Genomic DNA, 22,558 nt, shown 5'->3' with positions numbered 1-22,558 from the left:
ACTAGTTTGCTAGATAGAAAATGGCATCTGTTAGTTGATTTGGAACGTGTGTCTCTGAGTCCATGCCCCAGGGCTGTGGGTGGAGGAATGTCCATCCAGTACTCTATCTGAGATTCTTCCCTTGCAGCTGACTTTGGTGTGTCTGCCAAGAATCTGAAGACTCTGCAGAAACGAGATTCCTTCATAGGAACGCCTTACTGGTAAGTCGTGTAGCTTCTGGAAATGGGATGGTGGACTGAACGCTACACCTCCAACTCTCCATGCTTCCTCTGGCTGGTCTAGAGGAGAGAGGACAGAGGCAGGGGCTCCTGAGTCAGCCTACTGGGTCTGAGCCCAGATCCCCCCACTTACTAGCACTGAGACCTTGGCCATGTTGCTCAGCTTCGTGTGCCTCAGTTTACTCACCTGTAAAATCAGGGGTATAATAGCACCTACATAATGGGCTATTGTGAGGCTTGAATGGGATGGTGCATGTAGAAAATGCTCCATTAATAAGAACTGACACCCCTGAAAAACGGTTCTTGATTGAGTGCCAGGCATAGGGCTAGGGCCATGAAGATGAACAATACAAGTTCAGTTCCTATGCTTATATGAAATCTCCCCAGACTTATCCAGTCCATTGTGTTTCCTTCTTTTCCAAAACTATTACTTTAAAAACAAGCAAACAAACAAAAAAACCTCTCTCAGTTTCACACCTAACTACTTTCTGTTTTACTTCCCATCGTGGAGTGAGGTTCCTTGCTTGCTTATTACTCACTCTTTCTTTCTCTCTCTGCCCTTTTATTCCTCTTTCTCCTTTTCTCTCCCATCCCTTCTCTATGTGCTGTTGTGTTCTCTTCACCCCCCTTCCCGCCCCCAGTTTTTCCTGGGTACCTTCCCCACTGCTCCCACCCACCCCTTCCCCAGGACCCTGTGTTCTGGATTGTTGCTGCCATCTTGTGGTAGGAATCAGAACTGCAGCAGGACTTGGGCAATGGAGCTGCTTGGAAGGCGTCTTTCTGTGAGAAAACAGTCCTAAGGAAGACAGTGGGATGGAAAGGAATGAAAATCATGACTCGGGAGTGCTGCCAACCCCCTGATGTTGGCTTGTGCTGGTCCTTGACCCTGAGTCTCTGAGAAGCGCCTGTGGAGGCCAGGGTCTGAGCCCTCTGTTGTCCCTTGGTTGGTTCAGGATGGCCCCCGAGGTGGTGATGTGTGAGACCATGAAGGACACCCCATACGACTACAAAGCCGACATCTGGTCCCTGGGCATCACTCTGATTGAGATGGCCCAGATCGAGCCCCCGCACCACGAGCTCAACCCCATGCGGGTCCTGCTCAAGATCGCCAAGTCAGACCCTCCCACGCTACTCATGCCTTCTAAGTGGTAAGTAGCCAGGAGGCCTGCCTGAGGGTGTTTGCTGGACGGCCAGAGGGCCTGGGATGCGGGGTGCCAGGGCTCTGCTGTCGCTGCTGGGCTCCGCAGTTGGGGAGCAGTTGGGCCTGGGGTTCTGCAGGCCTCTCTGAGCTCCCTGGACCCTCCTGGCTCTTTCCTCCCTCTGTGCTGTGGACATCGGCTCTCCATCAGGGAGACTGGGTAACCCAGATAAGCCGGATCCCACTGCAGGAGTAAGAGCCCACGTGAGCCCCAGCAGCCACGTGGCACAACCCTGGGCTGGGAATTGGGGCTCGAACCCCAGCACTGCTGTGTTTCACTGTGTGCCCTCGGGCAAGTCCCTGCTCCTCTGATTTCCACATCCTCTCTGTTGGTGATGTCTGTGACGAGAAGGGCATCTTGAAGGCCCCGTCGCCTCTGCCATTTAGCTTATAAAGGCAGCCTTTGTCCTTTGAAGGGCGTGTTTGGGAAGCACGCGCCTCCCAGGAGAGTGGAGTCAGTGATGTGGGGAGTTTTCTCGGCTCTCGCCCGCTCCCAGCTTACCTGTCTGTCCTCCCAGGTCTGCGGAGTTCCGAGACTTCCTGAAGACGGCCCTGGATAAGAACCCGGAGACCCGGCCCAGCGCTGCACAGCTCCTGGAGGTGAGTGGTCCCCTCTCCCGGGTGGCCGCCTGTCCCTCTGCCCAGCCCTTCCTGTGGACAGATCACCCGTGACCTGGAAGCTGGGTTCGTCCTCCCCCAGCCCAGGCGATGGTGTGCGCAACTGTTCACTCATCGGCCGACGTTCCCTGAGCACCTGCCACGGGCTGGCCCTCGTGCGGGGAGGACTGGCTGTGGTAAGGGAGCCCCCAGACTCCTGTCCTCAAGGACCTTACCTTCCAGCGGGGGAGACAGGCAGCTGACGAGCAGATAGTGCACGTGGCAGGTGGAGAGCAGGGCTTTGGAGGAAAAGAGAACAGCACAGGGGAGGGGGGCCTGGGAGGGGTTGCTCTCCTATAAAAGGAGGACACGAGGGGCTCTGTGCACAGACACCCAAAGGAGGCCAGGGGGCCAGGCACATGGTGCTCAGGAGCAGAGGTGAAGGCCTAGGATGGGGGCACAATTGGTGCAGCCGGGAGAGCCAGGGAGCCAGGGTGCAGGAGCCAGGGTGAGGAGGGGGGCAGGGCTGGAGATGAGATCGGAGCGGTACGGGGGCGTGTCCACCCCCGGGTTCAGTGCTTCCCTAAGAGGACACTCGGGACGCAGCATCTAGTCGTACTCTCCACTGTGACTTATTACAGCAAAAAGATACAGAGGAAAAAGCACCTGAGGGAAGCCAGGCAGGAGCTTCCAGTGTCCCCTTCCAGTGGAGTCACATGGTCTGTGCTTAGTTCCCCCAGCTGTGCGTTGTGGTGACACGTGTGAGGTGTTGTTTACCTGGGAAGCACATTGGAGAGCTCGGGGCCCAGGGTTTCACTGGGGGCTGGCCACGTGGGCAGCCTCTGCCTGGCACGGGCAGGGTTCCAGACTGCAGAAGGCTGGCAGGCGTTCAGCATGGGCCACGTCGCTTGCAGTTCAGGCAGAGCTGGCCCCTCTTTTCAGTTAATGGGGGGAACCCTCCCCAAATCCAAGTTCCTGGCGAAAGACCAACGGTGGAAGCAGGCCTTTCAAAGAGGAGGGGGACCAGGTCATGGCGGGTCATGCAGGACCTCGGGAGGATGCAGGCTTCACCCTGTGTGCGATGGCGCACCCGTGAGGGTTTGGAGGAGGGAGACACCATCTGACATACACTTACAAGGCTCCCTCTGGCTATTGGGTGTGGAATCTCCAAGACCAGCCAGGATGACAGCTGACTCAGGGAGCATCCCCTTGGCTGGCTGAACGGCCTCCAGGTGGGGAAGTGGATGACTGTTTCCTTGAACCTCTTTGAAATATTTGAGGTAGCTGCGAGCTGCCCTTTCCCAGGGCCGATGCCCCGTGTCCTGGCGGGGTGAGTGTTGGAGTGTTTGCGGCTGTGTTTGGAAACGCCCGGCCGTCTCTAGCGCGGCTGATCCCGGTCCCCGTGCCACCAATGCTGTTGGGAGGGGGAGAGGAAGTGGGCCTGGGTGATGTGGAGGGGCTGCCCGTCCACGCCCTGTCCACTCTGGTCCTTCCACCTCCGTGTGGTGGGAGCAAAGGGGGCCGACGCTCCACCGCGCACTCGAGTCTTTCCTCACATTCAGCCGCTTCTCCCAAGTACCAGCTTACTGTGCGCCAGGTGCTGGGGCTGTGGTTGGCACTCTGGGCCACAGTGCATCCCTCTGGGGTGTGTAGCACAGCGATTCAGTGTGTGGACTGCGGTTGGAAAGTCCTGGGTTCAAATCCCAGCTCTGCCACTTACTGGCTGTGAGACCCTGCTCAGGGGGCTTAACCTCTCTGTGACCCTGTGCTCACTCTGAAGTGAGGATGATAGCCAGGCCCCCCCTTACAGGGTTAAGTGAGAAGACACTGTAAAGCGCTTAGCTTAATTGTTAAGTGCTGTGCGCAGTGAATATTTGATGCATTGAATTGAATTATTAAAAAATGGGAAGAAGCGGGGATGCAGAATGGGGTCTGTCTGCCGGGGCTCATGATTGTTCCTTGTAGATTTCTGCATTGCATTTGAAAGCACATGGCCTTCTTTTCGGGGTATTGCGGCTTTTGGTGGGTGGCGTCAGCAAGGGACTGGACAACCAGGGGTGGGGGTGCGTGGGCCTGCTGTCACTGTCAGATGCAAAAGCTCCAAGCTCCCGGGGCCAATTGTTTCCCGTGAGAAGGCACCTCCTGGCCTGATACATCCGGCCTCCAGGATATGTTGCCAGGAAGAGACCAGCTGTCCCTCATCCCCTCATGGCAGCCCAGGATCCTCAGCCAGAGCCAGGAATTTCCGTTCCATAGTGGAGAAAAAAACGTCCTGCCAGAGGACTCTTCGCTGAAACAGAAGGGTTGCAGAAGAAAGTAGAGATCCCTCCAGACAAAGAAAGGTCCTTTCAGAGCTTAGGCTGCCATCAGTTTTTTCCACGTCTCTGAGTTAGGGAGGGTGGGGCATCGTTACCCCCTTAGGTGAGGACCCTGAGGCTCAGGGCAGGGAAGTGGCCTGCCGAGGTCACCTGGCTTGGAGTGGCCACAGGTAAGCCCAGACCTTGACTTGCCAGCACACCCTCCAGAGCCTCACATCTGCCTGCGGCCCCCACCTTCCTCCCGGCCCCTCCTTCTGCCCTGCATCCCGCCTTCAGCTGACTGACTTATGCCCCCGCTGGTTTATGATCCATTCATTCGCTGGCACAGATATTTGTTGGGACCGTGTCACTTGGTGGTAACCTGGGCTCTGAAATCAGGCTCGCCCTCCCGAAACCCGAGTGGTCCTCACGCTGAGCCTCAGTTTCCTCCTCTGTAGGAGGTGGGTCGTGCTTGCACACAGAAGTGTGTGAGTGGCTGCGATTCTGTACCCACCCGCTGTCTTCGGCATCATGGCTGTCACACACCCGGTGCGCAGCATGCACTTGTTGAATTTGCTCTTAAACCCACCCCGTTCTAGCACAGCATTCTTGTCAAGGTCGTTAGTACCTTCTGGACTTCGTGGTCAGCTCAGGCCTCAGTGCTGGTCTTGTTGGACTCAGCAGCAGCCGCAGGCGACCCTCTTCCCCTTTGCTGTCAACGCCTGATGTCAGGTCTCCACGCTCTCTTGGTTTCCTTCCTTCTCACTGGCCACTCGTCCGTCTCCTTCGCCTGCTCCTCTTTCTCCAGCTGATTAACGTGAAGTGCGCCAGGGCCTTTTCCTCCGTCTCCATCACCTTGATGGGCTCGTCTGTTTGCCATGACTCCCGCATTTCTGCCTGCAGCCCAGACCGCCCTCCTTGCCCACAGGCCCTTGTATCCGGCTGTTTACCCTCCACCCCTTTAGGTGTCCGTAGATATCTCAAACTTAACACGTCCGCAACTGAGCACCCCCATCTTTCCCCAAATATGCTCTAGTGATGGCTTTCCTGTCTCAGTCGATGGCAGCCCCACCTTTCCAGCAGTCAGGCCCCAAACCTCGCAAGCATCCTTAACCCCTCTCTATCTCACACACTCTGTATCCATTCTACCAGGGAATCCTGTTGTCCCTGGCTTCAGAACATGCCCAGGATCCAGCCACTTGTCGCCACCTCCATTGCAGCCAGAGGGAAAAACATAAGTCAGCTCCTATACCTCCTGAGTCCAAAGCCCCTTAATGGCTCCCATCTTACTCAGGGTAAAATCCAGAGTCTCAGTGACCTGCAAGGTCCTGCAAGGTCTGCCCACCCCACCTTGACTCCTCAGACTTCTCTTCCTCTTGCCCCCTCACTCTTCCCCAGCCAACCAGCCTCCTTGCTACTCTTCAGACACTCCAGGCACACTCCAACCTCAGGGCCTTTGCACTGCCTGTCCGCTATGCCAGGGATGCTCTTCCCCTAGACACCTCCATGGCTGACTCTTTCTCTTCGAGTCATTGCTCAAATGGCAGCTTCTCAGTGAGGCCTCCCCCAAGTACCCTGTTTAAAACTGTAAACCTAGTGCACCCTCACATTCCTAATTCTCCCTCCCCTGCCCTACTTCTGATTTCTCCATGGCACATAGCACTTATAGTATATAACTTACATGTTTATTAAGTTTATTGTTGATCTCCCTGACTAGCATGTCAGCTCCCTGGGGACAGCAGTCTTTGTTTTTGTTTTCGTTTTTGCTTTCACTGATGTGCCCCAGTCATCCAGAATAGTGCCTGGTATGGAGAGGGCCTTCGTTAAATACATTTACTTATTTTTACTTAACAAAGTGTTATGTGGCCTCTTCTCCATGCCAGGTTCTATTCTAACTGCTTAGCAAATGTTAGCTAACTTAATCCTCATGACAACCCTATGAAATAGGTACTGTTTGGATCTCTGTCAAACAGATGATAAAACTGAAGCACAGAGAGGTTACGTAGCCTGCACAAAGTCACACAGTGTGTAAGTGACAGAGCTGATTTCTGATCCTGGTCATCTGCTTCCAAAGCCTGTTCTTTTGACCACTCTAGTAAGTTGCCTCTCTGAATGAATGAAGGAAAGAAAGAGAGATGGAATAAAGTTAGGAGGGAGGGAAGGAGGACTGAAGGAAAGATGCTGACACCTGAAAACTTGAAAGTGTTATTAGGCATTTTCTAAAGCCAGTCTTGGAGTGTGGGACACCCCGGCTGATGGTTTCTAAGCACACAGAGGAAAACTAGGCTCAAGTTCTTGGGAAGGATGACTGCGTAGATGGCAGGAGAGGTCCTGGCCGGAGGGTGGGTGCCGGCTGGCGAGCTCTGTGGCACCTTGGGGCTCCCTGCAGAGATAGCACAGAACAGCTGTTCCTCTTCCTGAAGGGGCAGACGGCTGAGTTTCCCTCTGATCTGGGTCTTCCACGGGGGTGACCGAGCACCTTTCTAGGGACCCGTGTGCCCAGAACAGCCTGTCCCTGTGCAGGTGCACAGTGCACTGGCCACCCGGGAAGGTCCCGCACCCTTCTGTGCTGGGCTTTGTCTCTAATGGGCCTTGGCAGCTTGGCGGTTGAAACGTCTTTTCTAAACACAACTCTGGAAGTAACAGAGCTGATGCAGTGGAGGAGGGGGTCTGTGCTTTGTGTCCCAGAGCAGTTTACAGAACAGTGTTCCGGGCCTAATCAGACACAGGAGGGCCTGCCCCATCTGCCAGCCCCGCTCGCCCGGGGATTCCAGGAGCTTGGCGTCCAGGGGAATGGCCCTGCTCACCTGCCCCTCTGTCAGAGGCTTTCTTCCCCATGCCTCCCCTTCCGCTTCCTAAAGACCCCAGGGTGCTCAAGGGAGGCCATGCAGAAGATGTTCAGCCTCAAGAAAGCAAGGCTCCTGGCCAAGCTTAAGAGTCACTAATTTGGTCAATATGTGATATGGCCTGATGAAAACCTGGTGTTTCCAGAAGCCTGTGTTTGCTTTATTTGTTTCTGCCGCATCTGCTTCAGCAACTGCAGTGAAGTGTCCCGTGGCTTCTTGCTCAGTTCACATGTCTGAGGTTGTGCAGTGTGAAGCTCGGGAAGCTTTGGGATCTGATTCTTACCTTCAGTTCCAGAAAGCTGCACTCTGGGGATGCAGGAGGGAATGGGAATGGCTGGGAGTGCAAACTGGTGCTTAAAGGCTTCTCTGATTGTGGTTCTGCTGCTGGTGATGGTGGTGAGGATGATAGTGGCAGTGGTAGGAATGGTAGCATGGTGATGGCAGGGGCAGTAGTGATGGTGGTGATGATGGTGGCTATAGTCATGATGGTGGTGGTGGTGATGATGACAGTGGTGGTAGTAATGGGGATGGTGGTAATGGCGATGGGGATGATGGTGATGATGGGGATGGTAGTGATGATGGTGGTGGTGGTGATGACGATGGTGGTGAGGATGCTGATGGTGGTGGTGGTGATGATGATACAGATGATAGCTGCCGCATTTTGAGCTCTTACTACAATGCTTAGAACAACCATACTATTATTCCCAGTATACAGATGAGCAAACTGAGGCTCAGAGAGGTTGAGTGACTTGCCCGAGTTGGTGGAAGTGGGATTTTATTCCAGGCAGCCTGGCTCTCGAGTCTAGAGCCAGCAATCTTCACTGCTATATTCTCCTGCCTCTCGCGATTAGTACATCCTTATTAATATCTAATTCAAGACCTTTTGGAGCCACACAGCAGCCAGAGTGATACCTTCAAAGGGTAACTCTTTATATCACTGCTCTGCTGCAGCCCTTGTACTTGCTGCTCCCCCTGCATGGAATTCTCTGTGCCAGATCTTTCCCTGGCCGGCCCCTTCACATCCCTCAGGGCTCAGCTTGAATGTCACCTCCCAAGGAGGAACCTCTGCCCAAAGACCTAGGCAGAATCTCCCGCCACCCACCCACCGCACCAATCCAGGCCCATGTTCCTCCAGCCTATCCTATTACCTGGTCTGAAAAATGATCTTGTCGTGTGGTTACGTGCCCATTGTCTCTCCCGCTCAGCTGCGAGCCCCCAAGGCCAGGGAGCTTGCCTGTCTGCTTGTTTGGCCTTATTTCAGCACCTGGCACATCACTGGCCTCAACGTGGGGCTGAGGCGTGAATCAACGAGTGAATGGGGGTGTGGGAGAGAAAGATAAGAAATAAAATTCTTCACGTCTTTACTAGTTTGGACTAACTAGAGAAAGTCAGGCTGGTTTAGGAAGATCTGAATGACAGGGCTCTTTAAAAGGAGTGAGGTGTATTGCTTTCCCATGTGCAGAGTGGGGTGCCCGGGTTGAATAGGGTGTTGCCCCTGGCCTTCCACAAATGCACTAAACAGATAAGAAAGAACAAGCAGATAGGAATGATTTGTAGTGGACCTATCAGTTGTGAATATGTTTTCAAGGTGTTAGAAAATTTATTCTCGAAAATTTATTCTCTTTAGTCATTTAAATACTTCCCTGCAATCTTGTTGACACTGTTCCTCCGCTGATAACTGACAGTAAAAACAGTGAATTTCATCAGAGCCTTCCTGCGCATTTCAAATGAGCAAATTCCAACTTAACAACTGCCCCACCCCGCCCCTGCCAATGCCTTTCTAAGAGGCATTGAGGAATCCCATGTCCCTGTCCACAACCTGGTGGTGGGGACAAGATGCTCAGAGACAGACTTGTACCAGGGAGGTCTTCGGGCTGATTTACCATTTGCCAAGGTCTTAAAAGCTTTGGTGGGGCTTCCCTGGTGGCTCAGTGGTTGAGATTCTGCCTGCCGATGCAGGGGACGCGGGTTCGAGCCCTGGTCTGGGAAGATCCCACGTGCCGCGGAGCAACTAGGCCCGTGAGCCACAACTACTGAGCCTGCGCGTCTGGAGCCTGTGCTCCGCAACAAGAGGGGCCGCAACAGTGAGAGGCCCGCGCACCGCGATGAAGAGTGGCCGCCGCTCGCTGCAACTGGAGAAAGCCCTCGCACAGAAACGAGGACCCAACACAGCCATAAATAAATAAATAAATAAATTTTAAAAGAGACGTTTAAAAAAAAAAAACTAACTGATAATTAAGAAAAGTTTATAAAAAAAAAAAGCTTTGGTGTTTTCCAAGGTCCGTGAAGGAGCCTTCACTTTTTAAAGATGTGGCATTTCTGTAAACACCTAGGAATAGAACATGCACTACTTGGCCTCAAGCTTTTGCAAACACACACATCCACCCTGAGACCTATACGAGCATGTTCATAGCAGCTTTATTAATAGTTGCCCCAAATGGGAAACAACACAAATGGTCAGCACCAGCAGGAAGAATAAACAAACCGTGACAGAGTCACGTGGTAGAATACTACACGGGAATCAAAAGGGAAGAGTTTACCGACATGTGCAACAGGGTAGGCGAATCTCATAGTCTCAGCTCAACTCGTGTCGAGTGAAGAAAGCCAACCACAAAAGAATACGAACTCTATGATTCTGTTCAGATGAAGTTAAAGAGAAGGCAAACCTAGTCTCTGGAGCTGGGTGGCTGTGGGGAGTGAGGTTGACTGCACGGGGAATGGGGACCTTCTCGAGGTGATGGAAATGGTCTGTATCTTTTTTTTTTTTTTAAACTTTGGGTTTATTTATTTATTTATTTATTTATTAATTTATTTTTGGCTGTGTTGGGTCTTCGTTTCTGTGCGAGGGCTTTCTCTAGTTGTGGCAAGCGGGGGCCACTCTTAATCACGGTGCACGGGCCTCTCACTATCACAGCCTCTCTTGTTGCGGAGCACAGGCTCCAGACGCGCAGGCTCAGTAATTGTGGCTCACGGGCCTAGTTGCTCCGCGGCATGTGGGATCTTCCCAGATCAGGACTCGAACCCGTGTCCCCTTCATTGGCAGGCAGATTCTCAACCACTGCACCACCAGGGAAGCCCAGTGGTCTGTATCTTAAGCTGGGTGGTGGTTACAGCAGGTGTGTATGTATGGAAAAAGTCCCTGAGCTTAATGATTTGTGAACTTTACCGTGCATAAGTAATTCTTCAATAATGTATGTGTGTATATGCATGTATATACTGTATATATTATATTTTTTACACCATATATGAAAACCTTTTAAAAAAGTAAATTAACAAATACACAAACAAACCTCCTGAAACATTACTTCTGCTCCCGCTTTGGGCCAAGCTCTTCCCTGTGCGTGATCTCATTCCATCCTCGTGCCATCCCTGTGGGTCTGGCATTATTGTCTCCACTTCAGAGGTGAGAAGCCTGTAGCTCAGAGAGGGAAGGGGACTTGCTCAGTGTCACACAGCTGGTGAGTGGCAGAGCTGGCTCACTTTCCACCACACACAGGACTTTCTGAGCTGCCTCTGGGTCTGCCTGACCAAGTTCATGTTCACGTTTCGCTCAGGGATGCTGCTGGCCTTCTCCGTCTGGGGGATCACCTCCCCCAGCCTTGGCTGCCCCTCCTCATCCCCCCAGCCCACAGTGGTTCTAATCCAGCTGTCTTGCCTCCCCTCAGCATCCCTTCGTCAGCAGCATCACCAGCAACAAGGCTCTGCGGGAACTGGTGGCCGAGGCCAAGGCTGAAGTGATGGAGGAGATTGAAGATGGCCGGGATGAGGCGGAAGAGGAGGACTCGGTGGATGCCACCTCTGTAAGGCCTGGAGGAACGGGGGTGGGGGCGGCGTGCGGGAGGGACGGGATCCCCGCAGGCCTTGACTGGTGTGGGAGGGGCCCGGGAGGTGCAGGAAGGGTTCCTTTCTGTTTATCCCCAGCTCAGAGGTCACAGGCCCCCACGCCACCAGTTATGTAAGACAGCACATGGGCCGGGATGAGGCAGCAGGGTGTGTTGACCAAATCCTGTACGTTTTTCAGGGAAGACCAGGAGTCAGATTTTTATGAGATCTTCCAGTTTTTAAAAGTTGGTAGTTGACTCATTTTGCTTCCCAGCCTTTTTCCTGTTGTGGCTCACATACAAAATGAGGATGTGTGTAGCACACTGTGGGATCAACGCACATAAAGCCTGCACGTGATCAGAGGCAACGGGCCGAGCGAAGGGCTTCAGCCACCGCAGACCCCGACTGGCTGCCCTGAGTGCCCAGGGGACCCAGGTCTTGGCATAGTCATAACACATCTGCAAGCTTCAGTGCTTGGCTGAGTAGAAATTTAAATGAAAGCTAATTTACATTTTTTTAAAACATTTGAGCCAAACAAAACATGTCTGTGGGCTGGATTCTGTCCTGAGCTTCTACTTTCGGATCCCTGGTCTAGCCATTTGGGGAGAGCCTCCCCCAGGAGGGGAGATCTGCTATCCAGATGGTGCCGTGAACCTAGTGAGGGAGGGGCTGGACTGTTGGGGATGGACAATACAGCACTTTCTCAAGTTTAATTCATTCCTGGGAGGAGCCTGAGCTGGTGTGAATCCTCACCAGGACGAGGAAGGGACGCCCCAAGGAGGACAAGTGGAATCAGCACAGTAACGACAGCCCTTACTGAGCCCCCGCTGGGTGCCGGGCATCCTGCAACTCAGACAGAGGAGAACCCAGGCTCCATTTTACAGATGGGAAAACTGAGGTTCGAGTGGTGCAGTCGCTGAGCTGATAGATGGCAGGGCCAGGTGTGGGCTGGGAGTGGGAAGGGGAAGCAGCGTGTCTGGGGCCCGGTTCCAGGAGTGGGCTGGCAGCGAGGATGAGGAAGAGGCAGAAAGTGTCACGTCCCACCTGGTGTCTCCACAGGCAGAAGGCTGATCTTTGTCATGAAGACAGTGGGGGCCATGAGGGTTTCAGGCAGGGGTTGGGCGTTGGTGTGTGGATGTCAGGATCAGATCTGAATTTTTGAACCATCATTGCTCTGGGTGTTGAATAGAAGGTGGATTAGAGTTGCTTCTGAAGATTGCATATCCAAGGTTAAAAAAGCACAAGAGGGTGCTTATGGTATGATTCTGTTAAAATCAAGTTTAAAAGCAGACAAACTGACCTATAACACTTAGAGATCAAAGTCAGGACAATGATTGTGTCAGGGGGAGGATGGACACAGGTCGGGGTCTCAGGACTGGGACAATGTCCCATTCCTGACCTGGAAGGTGGCTATGTGGGTGCTCACCTTATTCATTAGGCTGGACATTGATGTTTCATCCACAGAAATCAGTGTTCTATTTCACAATAGCAACATTTTCAGTACTTTCTACCCCTGAAAAGCTCTAAAAAACAAAAACAAAACAAAAAAAGTGGCTAATAGGCTGGATCTAGCCCCTGGATAGGTTTGGCTTGGCCTTTCTGTGATTTTTTTAAAAATTTGAGTTAGTTGCCATCTAAAAATTGGGAGATGTCATGTACAAGTCCCGACTCGAGCTTGTCTTGAAAAATTGGAAGGTCTGGGCACAGGGGACCCATTTTCCCACGTTGTCACAATTGGCTGGAGCGGAGTAGCCACTGCCCCCTTTCGACAGGGCATGAGCTGTCTAGCTGGCCACGGTTGCCTCCACTCCTAGGAGGAATACCTATTCCTCAAAGCAAGTAGTACAATAATTTTATTGTTAGTTAGGCAATAAGGAGTGGGGAGGACTGTGGCTTACTAGAGAGGGATGCCTATTGTACCTCCCTGGCCCACTTCACCTTGTGGGTGTCTGACTTTCTGACCTCACTGCATCTCTGACTCTTGCCTCGGACACACAGTAGCATGGCCTTGACTCTGTTTTTTTTCCTCCTAGCCTCTGGGGAACCACACTCGGGACTCCTCTGAGGTGAGTCAGCTGAGCCTCGATGCTGACAAGCTTCTCAAAGAATCATCTTTCACCCCACTGCCACCCAGCCAGCCTCAGGACATTGTGAATGGGCCCAACCAACCCTCTGGGGACACATCCCTCCAAGCCACCAGCCCCCCAGATGTGGCACCTGGAAATGAGAACGGCCTAGCCATGCCCATGCCCCTCCGGAAGTCCCGACCGGTGTCCATGGATGCCAGGATTCAGGTATCCGAGGAGAAGCAAGCCACTGACCAGGGTGGGGACCTCAGTCCAGCAGCCAGCAGGTCCCAGAAAGCAAGCCAGAGCCGTCCCAACAGCAGCGCCCTGGAGACCTTGGGTGGCGAGAAGCTGGCCAACGGCAGCCTGGAGCTCCCTGCCCAGGCGGCTCTAGGCCCTTCCAAGAGGGACTCAGACTGTGGCAGCCTCTCCACCTCCGAGAGCATGGACTATGGCGCCTCCCTGTCCGCTGACCTGTCCCTGAACAGAGAGACGGGCTCCCTGTCTATCAAGGTAACGCTGCCCCTTGTGCCTCAGCCTTGCAGCAGGGGCACTGTAGAATGTGTTGCTGCCCAGTTTTGGTGTTTGAAAGCATATGGTGGCTGCCTTCCATTATAAGTAGTTCATGAGGCTGCTCTTTCTTTACAGAGCTCTCCGTTTGATTCGTAGTTAAAACCCCCAAATATCTGAGTTCGGTCTGGGATTTAGTCATGTCAGGCAATTAATTGGTTTGGGTTTTAATTTCAGTTTGGGTTTGCATTTAAATGGGGTTTGGTTAAAGGCCCTGCTAAGATGGGGGAGAGACAAGTCTAGAAGCGAAAGTTCTCTGACTTGGAGGTCAGCCGTGTGGTCCAGCTGTCGACTGAGTCAGTTAAAGGGAGTGGGCTCGAGGCTTCCTCCTGGCTCGTGGCTGTTCCGGAGGAGGTGGCATTGTGAATGACAGTAGCCACTGCCCTTGAGAGCTCAGCACGAGGCCTGTACTGCAAAATGCTTAAAAGCAACCACAGATGAGGCGCCTTCAATCATCCCGAAGTACAGCCCAGCAAACAGAGGCTCAGGAGGGAGGTGGGGAGCTGGTCAGACTCCAGACTCTGAGCTCTGAATCCCACATGCCATTCTGTCCTCGCGGTGGGAGCTCTGGCCTGCTTGTCCTCAGAAAGGGCAGACCGCATCCCATGCCCATCTCACAAATCGTGAGATATTCGTGGACTCACTGTTGGTCACCTGATTGGCCACACTGAGGACCTCATCCCCAACCAAGGCTGAATTTAGGGAAGGTTCTGCATCTTTTTTGTTTTTTCCTTCCGTCACTTACTTGGTGAAAATGACACAGCAGAGACTCAAAAATATTGGCCAAAGGAGAGGCAGTCAGCCAGCACAATTAGCTTTGGGAACAGAAAGAAAGCACAGTTTTAACAGGTCACCAGGACAAGTGGAGATGACAGCAGCTTTGATGTATAATCATCTTCCTTAGAGTAGGGGGTCTGTCCCTTCTCTTCTTAAAAAGACACTAAGGGTTAAAACAAAAACAGTAGTTTTTTTTTTCTTTTAAATAAAGTTTGACCCACCCAGAGCCGGGTCCCCACCTCTTCTCAAGGGTACTGAGAACATTCCTTTGCTGGCGGGCTGGCAGTGAGTCAGGGAACGCGGCTGTCCTGATAAGAGTCCACGGCTGCGTCAGCACCCTTGGCTTGACGGGGAGCTTGTTACCCCTAGGCGGAGGCCCGGCGACCAGGAGCAGCTCTAGTGTGAGGGCTGCACCCAGGCCTCCTTCCTCCCCCGCCATCTCCAGCCAGCCTGCATTTCTGGTTGCTAGTCTGACTCAGCTTGAACTGAGTCCTGGGACACGTGAGCTGGATGCTGTAGGGCGATGAGCTGCAGGGTGACCTTTCAGGGCCGATAGCATCCAGAGCTGCTGGGCGAGGTGCCATGGGAAGAGGTGGGAGCCTGCAGGGGAGGGGAACCCAGACCCCAGGGCCAAGGACAGTCTGCTGGGCTGGACTGAGTGGGCACGGGGGTCAGCGGGGACTTTGAGGGCAGAGGCCTCCTGCTGGACGCCACCCTGGCTCTCCCTGCACCGGCAGGGCTGGCAGGCCCTCGGAAAGGCCGGCCTGGACTGCACCAGGAAGGGCCTCGGAAACCAGTGGAGAGGTCGGAGGGGAGAGGCCGTGATGCCTTCCGTGCAGGCCCACAGGCCTCATCCGAATCAGGATGGAGGACTTTCAAAGGGTATTTAAATACCCTTAACTCCTCCTGGAGGAGTTCTGGCAGCACTGTGTAAGCAACCACACGTGAAAGCCATGATTATTCATAGGAAAAAGTAAAGATAAAGATTATGAATAATCTCGTGGTGGCTCTAGATGGGCGTGGCCTCCTGTGGAGTTCAGGTCAGGTCAGATTTGGCTGCCAAAGCAGTTATGAACTCTGGTTTTCCGGGCTCTTTGGATTTTGGCATTGAGGATAAGAGATCGTGGTCTGCAATAATAACTGTCAAAAATAAATACCAAGTGTTGAACCCTTGCCATGAGCCGGATGTTGTTGTATGCCCCACCCCCATCGCATCTTTGCAACCTCCTCTGACAGGTCGAGGAAGCTGAGGCTCGGACAGGACAAGGGACTTGCCCAGGTTCACAGAGCCAGTAGGTGGTAGAGGGAAGATTGGAACCCAGCTCGCTCTTTCTGACGCCGTGTCTTGTGTGTGAGAGAGTGCTGGCTGCCAGCGGGCAGGGGATGGGCTGCCATGTCTGAAGGGCGAGATCAGGGAGAGGAAAGGGCCCAGCGTCAGACACTCAGGCCCCCCCTGTTGAAAAGCTTGAGGCAAGAGGGGGACAATGGACGGTCGCCTCCTACCTGGACGGGGCTGAGGCTCTGGGGCCAGGAGGGCTGTGGGCTGCACCCTCTGTGTCGCCCATGGATTCTTAGCTGTGATGCTGAGCTTTGCCTGATGATCTTCCCCGGCCAGAACTCGAGGCTGCACAATAAGACCCTCAAGAGGACACGCAAGTTTGTGGTGGACGGCGTGGAGGTGAGCATCACCACCTCCAAGATCATCAGTGACGATGAGAAGAAGGACGAGGAGATGAGATTTCTCAGGTAAGCCTGGGAAGGGCCCTGATGGTGGTAATAGGGTGGGGATGCGGTGAGAGGGATGGGCGTGGGTCCTTCTGGTGCAAGAGCTGTTTGTCTGTCTACAGCATCAAGTGTGGGATCAAGGACACAAAAGGAAGCTGGCTTTGCCTGAGATCCTGCATTCTGTAACCCACCCAACCCCCCATCCACCAATCCATCCACCCACCCACCCACCTACCCACCTCTGCATCTGCTCACCCCTCCATTTACTCATCCACCCATCCATCCATCCACCCCTCTACCCACTCATTCACCCATCCATCCATTCATCTATCCATCCACACAGCCATCTCTCTGTCCACACACCCCTCTGCACACCCACCCTTCCATCCCTCCATCCACCCACCCACCCATCCATGACCTACCCACCTACCCAGCCCTCCACCCTCCCCTCCAGCCAGCCAGCCATTCACCCATGTATCCATACCCCCCAGCAGGCTGGGGGACATGGTGGTGACCTAGATAGTTGAGGCTGTTGCCTTTGTAAAACTTACACCTCACGGGCCAACAGACAGCACCCAAGATAATTCCCAACTGTGGTACATGCTGTGAAGGGAATAATGGGTGATAGGATAGTGAGCCCCTGGGCCGGGGTCGGGGACACTGCTCTGCGGGAAATCCCCTGAGCAGAGCCAGAAGGTTGAGAGGAGCTGGCCACGCGCAGAGCCGGGGATCACGGGGGGAACTGCAAGGCCAAGGCCTGAGGGTTGACCGCGTGGCTTGTTTAGGGACCTGAGAGGGCAGGGCTGGAGTGTGGAGTGTAAGGTGGGAGGGAAAGGATGGGGAGCCGTCCCCGGGACCTGCAGGGCCAAGGTCATGTTGGCCCGTGGGCAGGGGTGGAAGAGTGTGGATTTCATCCCCAGTATAGCTGGAGTGAAGCAGCTGGAGAGTGACCAGCGGTGACATCCCTTTTGAAAGCCAGCTCCGCTGCCGTATGAGTCTGGCCGTAGAGGGGGCAGGACTGATGCAGGGATCCAGGGAGACCCCGGCCAGGATGGTGGCCAGACAGAGGGAAGAAGTGGTTGGATGCAGCATGCATTTTGGAGGCAAAACTCGTGAAACTGGAAGGGATTGGTGTGGGGAGGAGGGTGTGAGGCAAAGCTGTTTGCTAGGAACCATCTTTGCCTCTTAAGGTGCTCAGGCGCCCTGACAGCCCTCCTCAGGGAGACCCTATCTCTGCCGTTCTGTAAATTAGGAAACTGTTTCTTGGTGGGAACTTACCTGCCTCAGGTCATCCAGGTGAGAAGCTCTGTCTGTGTGAGGATTCTACCTGGCTTCCACTGGACCACGAAGCTTGCTGGGGGGCTGCCAGGGGCGGGGGTGAGGGGTTTTGCAGTTAGGGAGGGAGGCTTTGGACCCACAAATCTCCCTTGAGACCAGGCCTTTGAAGGCTAAATTCATGATTGATTTGTAGGACATCTCTAACATATCACACACATTCATATCTTTAAAAAGCACAGGGACTTCCCTTGTGGTCCAGTGGTTAAGACTCCGCACTCCCAATGCAGGGGGCCCGGGTTCAATCCCTGGTCGGGGAACTAGATCCCACATGCGTGCCGCAGCTAAGACCCAGTGCAGCCAAAAATAAATAAATAAATATTTTTTAAAAAAAAGAAAAAAAAGAAACAAGGCCTGATTTTCCTAGAGGGGTGGGATAGGGAGGGTGGGAGGGAGACGCAAGAGGGAGGGGATATGGGGATATATGTATACATATAGCTGATTCACTTTGTTATACAGCAGAAACTAACACACCATTGTAAAGCAATTATTCTCCAATAAAGATGTAAAAATAAATAAATAAATAAAATAAAATAAAAAGGAGAAAAAAAAAAGCACAGACATTCCAAAGCCAAATAGAAGCAGTTTTGGATGCCTGGGGGCACTTCTCCCCTCTAGGAGCCAGGGGGATGAGAGGCAGACTTTTCGTTGGTGGTGTTTCTGCGTGCATGCATATGCGTGTACACACACGCACGCACTGGTGTCCTCATCTGTGTGCGCTGGAGAGGTTTGAGGCCGGGGGAGGGGTGGGTGTGGTTGCTCTTGGACGATGACACCACCTTCTGTTTTAATGGTCACCTGGGAGGTGACCTGTACTCCTCAATCTTCAGACCGCAAGGGCTCGGTTTCCTTTCCGTCACCTCCCCTCTGGGCAGTTTAGGTTCCTAGGGTTGAAATTCCAGACCCAGCACACCCCGTCTAGAAGCGATGCCTCTGGCCCTGGCACTGGGCACCCAAGCAGAGGAGTGGGTGCCACTTACGTTTGAAAGGTGAGATTTAGCCGCGGTGGAGAAGAGGTGCTCACAGTGAAAGAACAAGGCTTTGCTTGTTTGCCTGCTGTGGTCTGAAGGTCCGCACGTCCTGTCAATGTGGCCAGGCCGCCAGGCTGCGAGCTGTGACGGGCTCTGGCCCACGTCCCTGGTCGTACCTGGATCCTAGCATTTCCGGAGGATTGGGTGACACGTAGGCTTTTGAATGGTGTCACCGAATAGTTGCTCTCACAGATTGAGGCTGCTAGATCAGAGTTCTTTCCGGTTTTGCCTAAAATTGCTGGTTCTTTCCTTCTTAAGCCTGTGTCTGCCTGCCTTTCCCTTGTGAGAACTCAGGTTGGTCAAGGAGGAAATGTCAGAACCTGGCTGCTTACCTTCTTCTCTGTTCGTGTTTTGGTCAGTTGTTCTCTGAGCCTTATTCTCTCTTGTGTCAGGGTCTCCCTCCCTTTGTCAGCTCTCAGCAATCACCTCCTGCCCCCTCTCTTCCCAAATGCAGAGGCTCCCAAGGAAGCTTTCTTCTGTGCCTCTAGAAAGCATTTCTGGCTTTTCCCAGAGACTGGGCAGCCTTTACCTCTTCTTCCTTGTTATCATTCGAGAAGTTACCACTTGGGGAGTGATTGCCATGTGCCAGGCAGACACTACAGGTATCATCTCATGTAACCTTAAAGAACCTGAGAGGTAAAGATTATCTCCCCATTTTACAGATGCAGGAACAGAGCCTGCAAAGACTGAGCGACTGCCTAAGGGAAAACGAGCTGAGCTAAGATTCAAATAAGGCCCCCTGACCCCTGAGAGCGTGCAGGCCTCTCCTCCTGCAGCTGTTGGTGGGCAGTTCCTGAGTAGCTCTACCTGCTCAGAGCTGCGAGGAAAGCCCCACAGCGGGGGTGGCCATGGTACAGGCTGCAGACACGGGACTGGAATAGGACATAGGCTGCCAGGGAACCACCCCCCGTTCACAGTCAGGAGGCCCAAGTTCTTTCTGCATCATTTTAATTTCTGATTCCATAAATGATACATATCAATTTTTAATGGACTTGCCCGGAAAGAAACACAATTGGTGGGGTTTATCCCACCAGTATTTTTTCTGTGTACACACATATACACAGTGACAATAGGTATGTTACCAAATGAAGGTACACTGTGTGGTTGGGGTCAAAGTTTTATTGTATTTACATTTTGAATAGGTAATATCATGGTTCAAAACTCGACAAGAAAAAGAGGGTAAACAGCAAAAAATCTCCCTCTCTCACTTTTCTGCCAGCCATCCAGCTCCCCTCCTTGTGTTAATATTTTACAGTGTAATCCTTCCAGAAACACTCAGTGTTTAAATAGGAAAGTAAACACACACATGCACATGTGCACACACATATAGGGTCCTTTTTGTTTTTCACCCAGATGGTAGGTAGCATAAGAGACCCACACTCTTCAACAGCTTGCTTTTTTCATTCAGGGATCAATCCCTATCTGTTCATAAAGAATTGCTGCATTTTTCTTAGATTTTTTCCATGTAATTCAATATCTCAAGCGAGAACTTGATTTTTTTCATGGTTGTATAAAATTACATCAGATGGACAGATTTAGTTAGACTGTATTGATGGACATTTGTTTCTAATTTTGTACTATTATAAATAGCGTTGTTATGAATATCCTTATTCAATTTTGTTGTGTATCTATGAATATCTCTTTAGAATCAGTATCCAGAAGTGGAACTACTATGTCAAAAGGCAGAGACTTATTGCATTGTCCTCCAGAAATGTGTCAATTTGTACATATCAGCAGTGTATGAAAGTATCAATTTCCCCTATATTCTTGCCTATTTAATGAAGATGTTATTTCTTTTTAATTTGTATTTCATATCCACATAGCTAATTTAAAGATTTTGTCTTTTGTTTCATGTCTGTTCATGTTCTGTGCCACTTTTTAAAATTAGGATATTCCTGTTTTTCTTATTGATTTGGAAGCACTCTTTATATATTAAAATTATTAATGTTTTGTCTGTCAATAAATGTCAAATAAAGTCTGAGTTCTAAGTTCACGTCATGCCTCTACCCCAGTCTTGTGTGACGCCTCTCCACGCCCCAGTCTTCAGTGTCCCTAGCTATGAGTTATATGATCACTGAGGGCACTTTCTGACTGAAATGTCCACATTCTTCCACCCTTCAGGCGCCAGGAACTCCGAGAACTTCGGCTGCTCCAGAAAGAAGAGCATCGGAACCAGACCCAGCTGAGCAGCAAGCATGAGCTGCAGCTGGAGCAGATGCACAAACGTTTTGAACAAGAAATCAATGTGAGCGTGAGAAAAGATGGGTCCCTATAGGGCTTCTTGCTTCCATGTTTTCTTTAAGTGGAAGTTGCAGAGTGAGGATGATTGGGCATGGAGAATAATTCACAACAATTGCCCAGTTCCTCTGTTTCCTGATCTCATTAGGCATTGACTTATAAACACAGCATTGCATGAAGGTCACGATGCTCCTCTGAGTCACACAGGAGGATCTCTAGAGGGGACATAACCTTTACTGAGCCCCATGCAACAACCCTGCGAGGTAGATGGTCTGGTCTTCCTTTTGCATGTGAGAAAAAAAACTCAGAGAGGTTCAGTGACTTGTCCCAGGTCACACAGCAAAGAGGTGATAGACCTGGGATTCAAACCCAGGTCTGAGCACGGGCTCTGGGCTTTCCCCATCTCCTTCCCAGGTATAAGGTGACTTCCCTGAATTTCCCTTTCTGCTCCTTCCAGGCCAAGAAGAAGTTCTTTGACACAGAGCTGGAGAACCTGGAGCGTCAGCAAAAGCAGCAAGTGGAGAAGATGGAGCAAGACCACGCTGTGCGCCGCCGGGAGGAGGCCAAGCGGATCCGCCTGGAGCAGGAGCGGGACCATGCCAGGTTCCAGGAGCAGCTCAAGCTGATGAAGAAGGAGGTGAGTACGTGCTGGGTGGAAGCAGGGGTGTCTAGGAGGATTAGGACCCTCTCAGCTGCAAGTAATCAAAACCCAACTCAACCTTGCCTCAGAAACAGAGGGAATTTTGGGGAGCTTGTATACATGAAAAGCTCACATCCAGCTATGTCTGGATCTACACCCTCCAGCTGTGCCATTAGGAGCCCCTTCCCCATCATTTGGGCTCTGCTTTCCTCTGTGTGGATTTGGTTTCAGGCAGGCCCTCGCCACGTGGCCTCAGGCAGCTTCCTGTACATCCCCCCAGCTTAGCAGCCCTCACTGAAAGAGAGCAGGGGGAAGGAAGGGATGGCAGTTCAGGGAAACTTGAGATGCTGTCTCCAGAGGGGCAGTGGGTGCTGGATGGGTGCACACACGTCCTCCATGCCCTACTCTCCCTTCTCCCAGAACAGCAGCCCCCTAGTTTGGACCTATGTGCCTGTTCTCCCTCTTTCCCCATCCAGCTGGAAGGGGAAGTGGGAGGTGGCAAAGAGGTAGATGGTCCTGAGACAAGGGAAGCGTGGCGTATTTCTCAGCCTGCCCAGGGAAGGGCATCTGGGTCCCAGAGAGCAGCCCACACCGCCCCCTGTGGAGCCAGACACTGGGAAGCTGGGACAGACTTTCTTTCCTAAGCTCTCAGGAGGAAGGAGGGGGACGAGGAGGGTAGAAGCCCTGGCGGAGCCGTACCAATCAAGGCTGCTTCCCAATCTCCAGATGGGAGCAGGAGGTGAACAGCTTCTAAGGGTAGTCCATGGTGCTCGGGGACCTCAGAACCCAGCTCCTAGACTTTACTGTGACGGACATGACATTTGGTGTATCCAAGGGCCCTCCGGTGGCTGCCTGTGGGAACCGGGGCCACTGGCTGGCTGAGCGGGGCCAGGGCTGGGATGAGACAACTTGTCTAGGGCACAGAATTTAAGGAGGTGCCAAAAAACTCCATAATCAAGATAAATAATATTCTGATGCAGTGTTTTAAAATAAAAATCCATGTAAAATATTCATGATGAACAGAATATCAGCTATTTAAAACAGAGGCAGGGGACTTCCCTGGCGGTCCAGAGGTTAAGACTCCGCGCTTCCACTGCAGGGGGCGCGGGTTTGATCCCTGGTCGGGGAACTAAGATCCCACGTGCCGCGTGGTGCAGCCAAAAATAAATGAAATGAAATGAAATAAAATAAAATAGGC

General features: G+C 52.4%; 1 protein-coding gene across 1 annotated transcript in view; it reads left to right on the top strand.

Moving 5' to 3' along the window:
• STK10 (serine/threonine kinase 10) overlaps positions 1-22,558 on the top strand; it is a 117,531-nt gene that overhangs the window by 69,040 nt on the left and 25,933 nt on the right. Inside the window, exons 5-12 of the mRNA XM_061189932.1 lie at positions 128-200; positions 1,172-1,366; positions 1,935-2,016; positions 10,822-10,956; positions 13,012-13,557; positions 16,007-16,137; positions 20,604-20,727; positions 21,178-21,357. Of these exons, the coding sequence (XP_061045915.1) occupies positions 128-200; positions 1,172-1,366; positions 1,935-2,016; positions 10,822-10,956; positions 13,012-13,557; positions 16,007-16,137; positions 20,604-20,727; positions 21,178-21,357 (1,466 nt within the window). The remainder of the gene's footprint in view (positions 1-127; positions 201-1,171; positions 1,367-1,934; positions 2,017-10,821; positions 10,957-13,011; positions 13,558-16,006; positions 16,138-20,603; positions 20,728-21,177; positions 21,358-22,558) is intronic.

Source organism: Eubalaena glacialis, chromosome 4 (assembly GCF_028564815.1).
Source record: "Eubalaena glacialis isolate mEubGla1 chromosome 4, mEubGla1.1.hap2.+ XY, whole genome shotgun sequence".
Classification (NCBI taxonomy): Eukaryota; Metazoa; Chordata; class Mammalia; order Artiodactyla; family Balaenidae; genus Eubalaena; species Eubalaena glacialis.
This window is presented reverse-complemented; position numbering and strand designations above follow the sequence as displayed.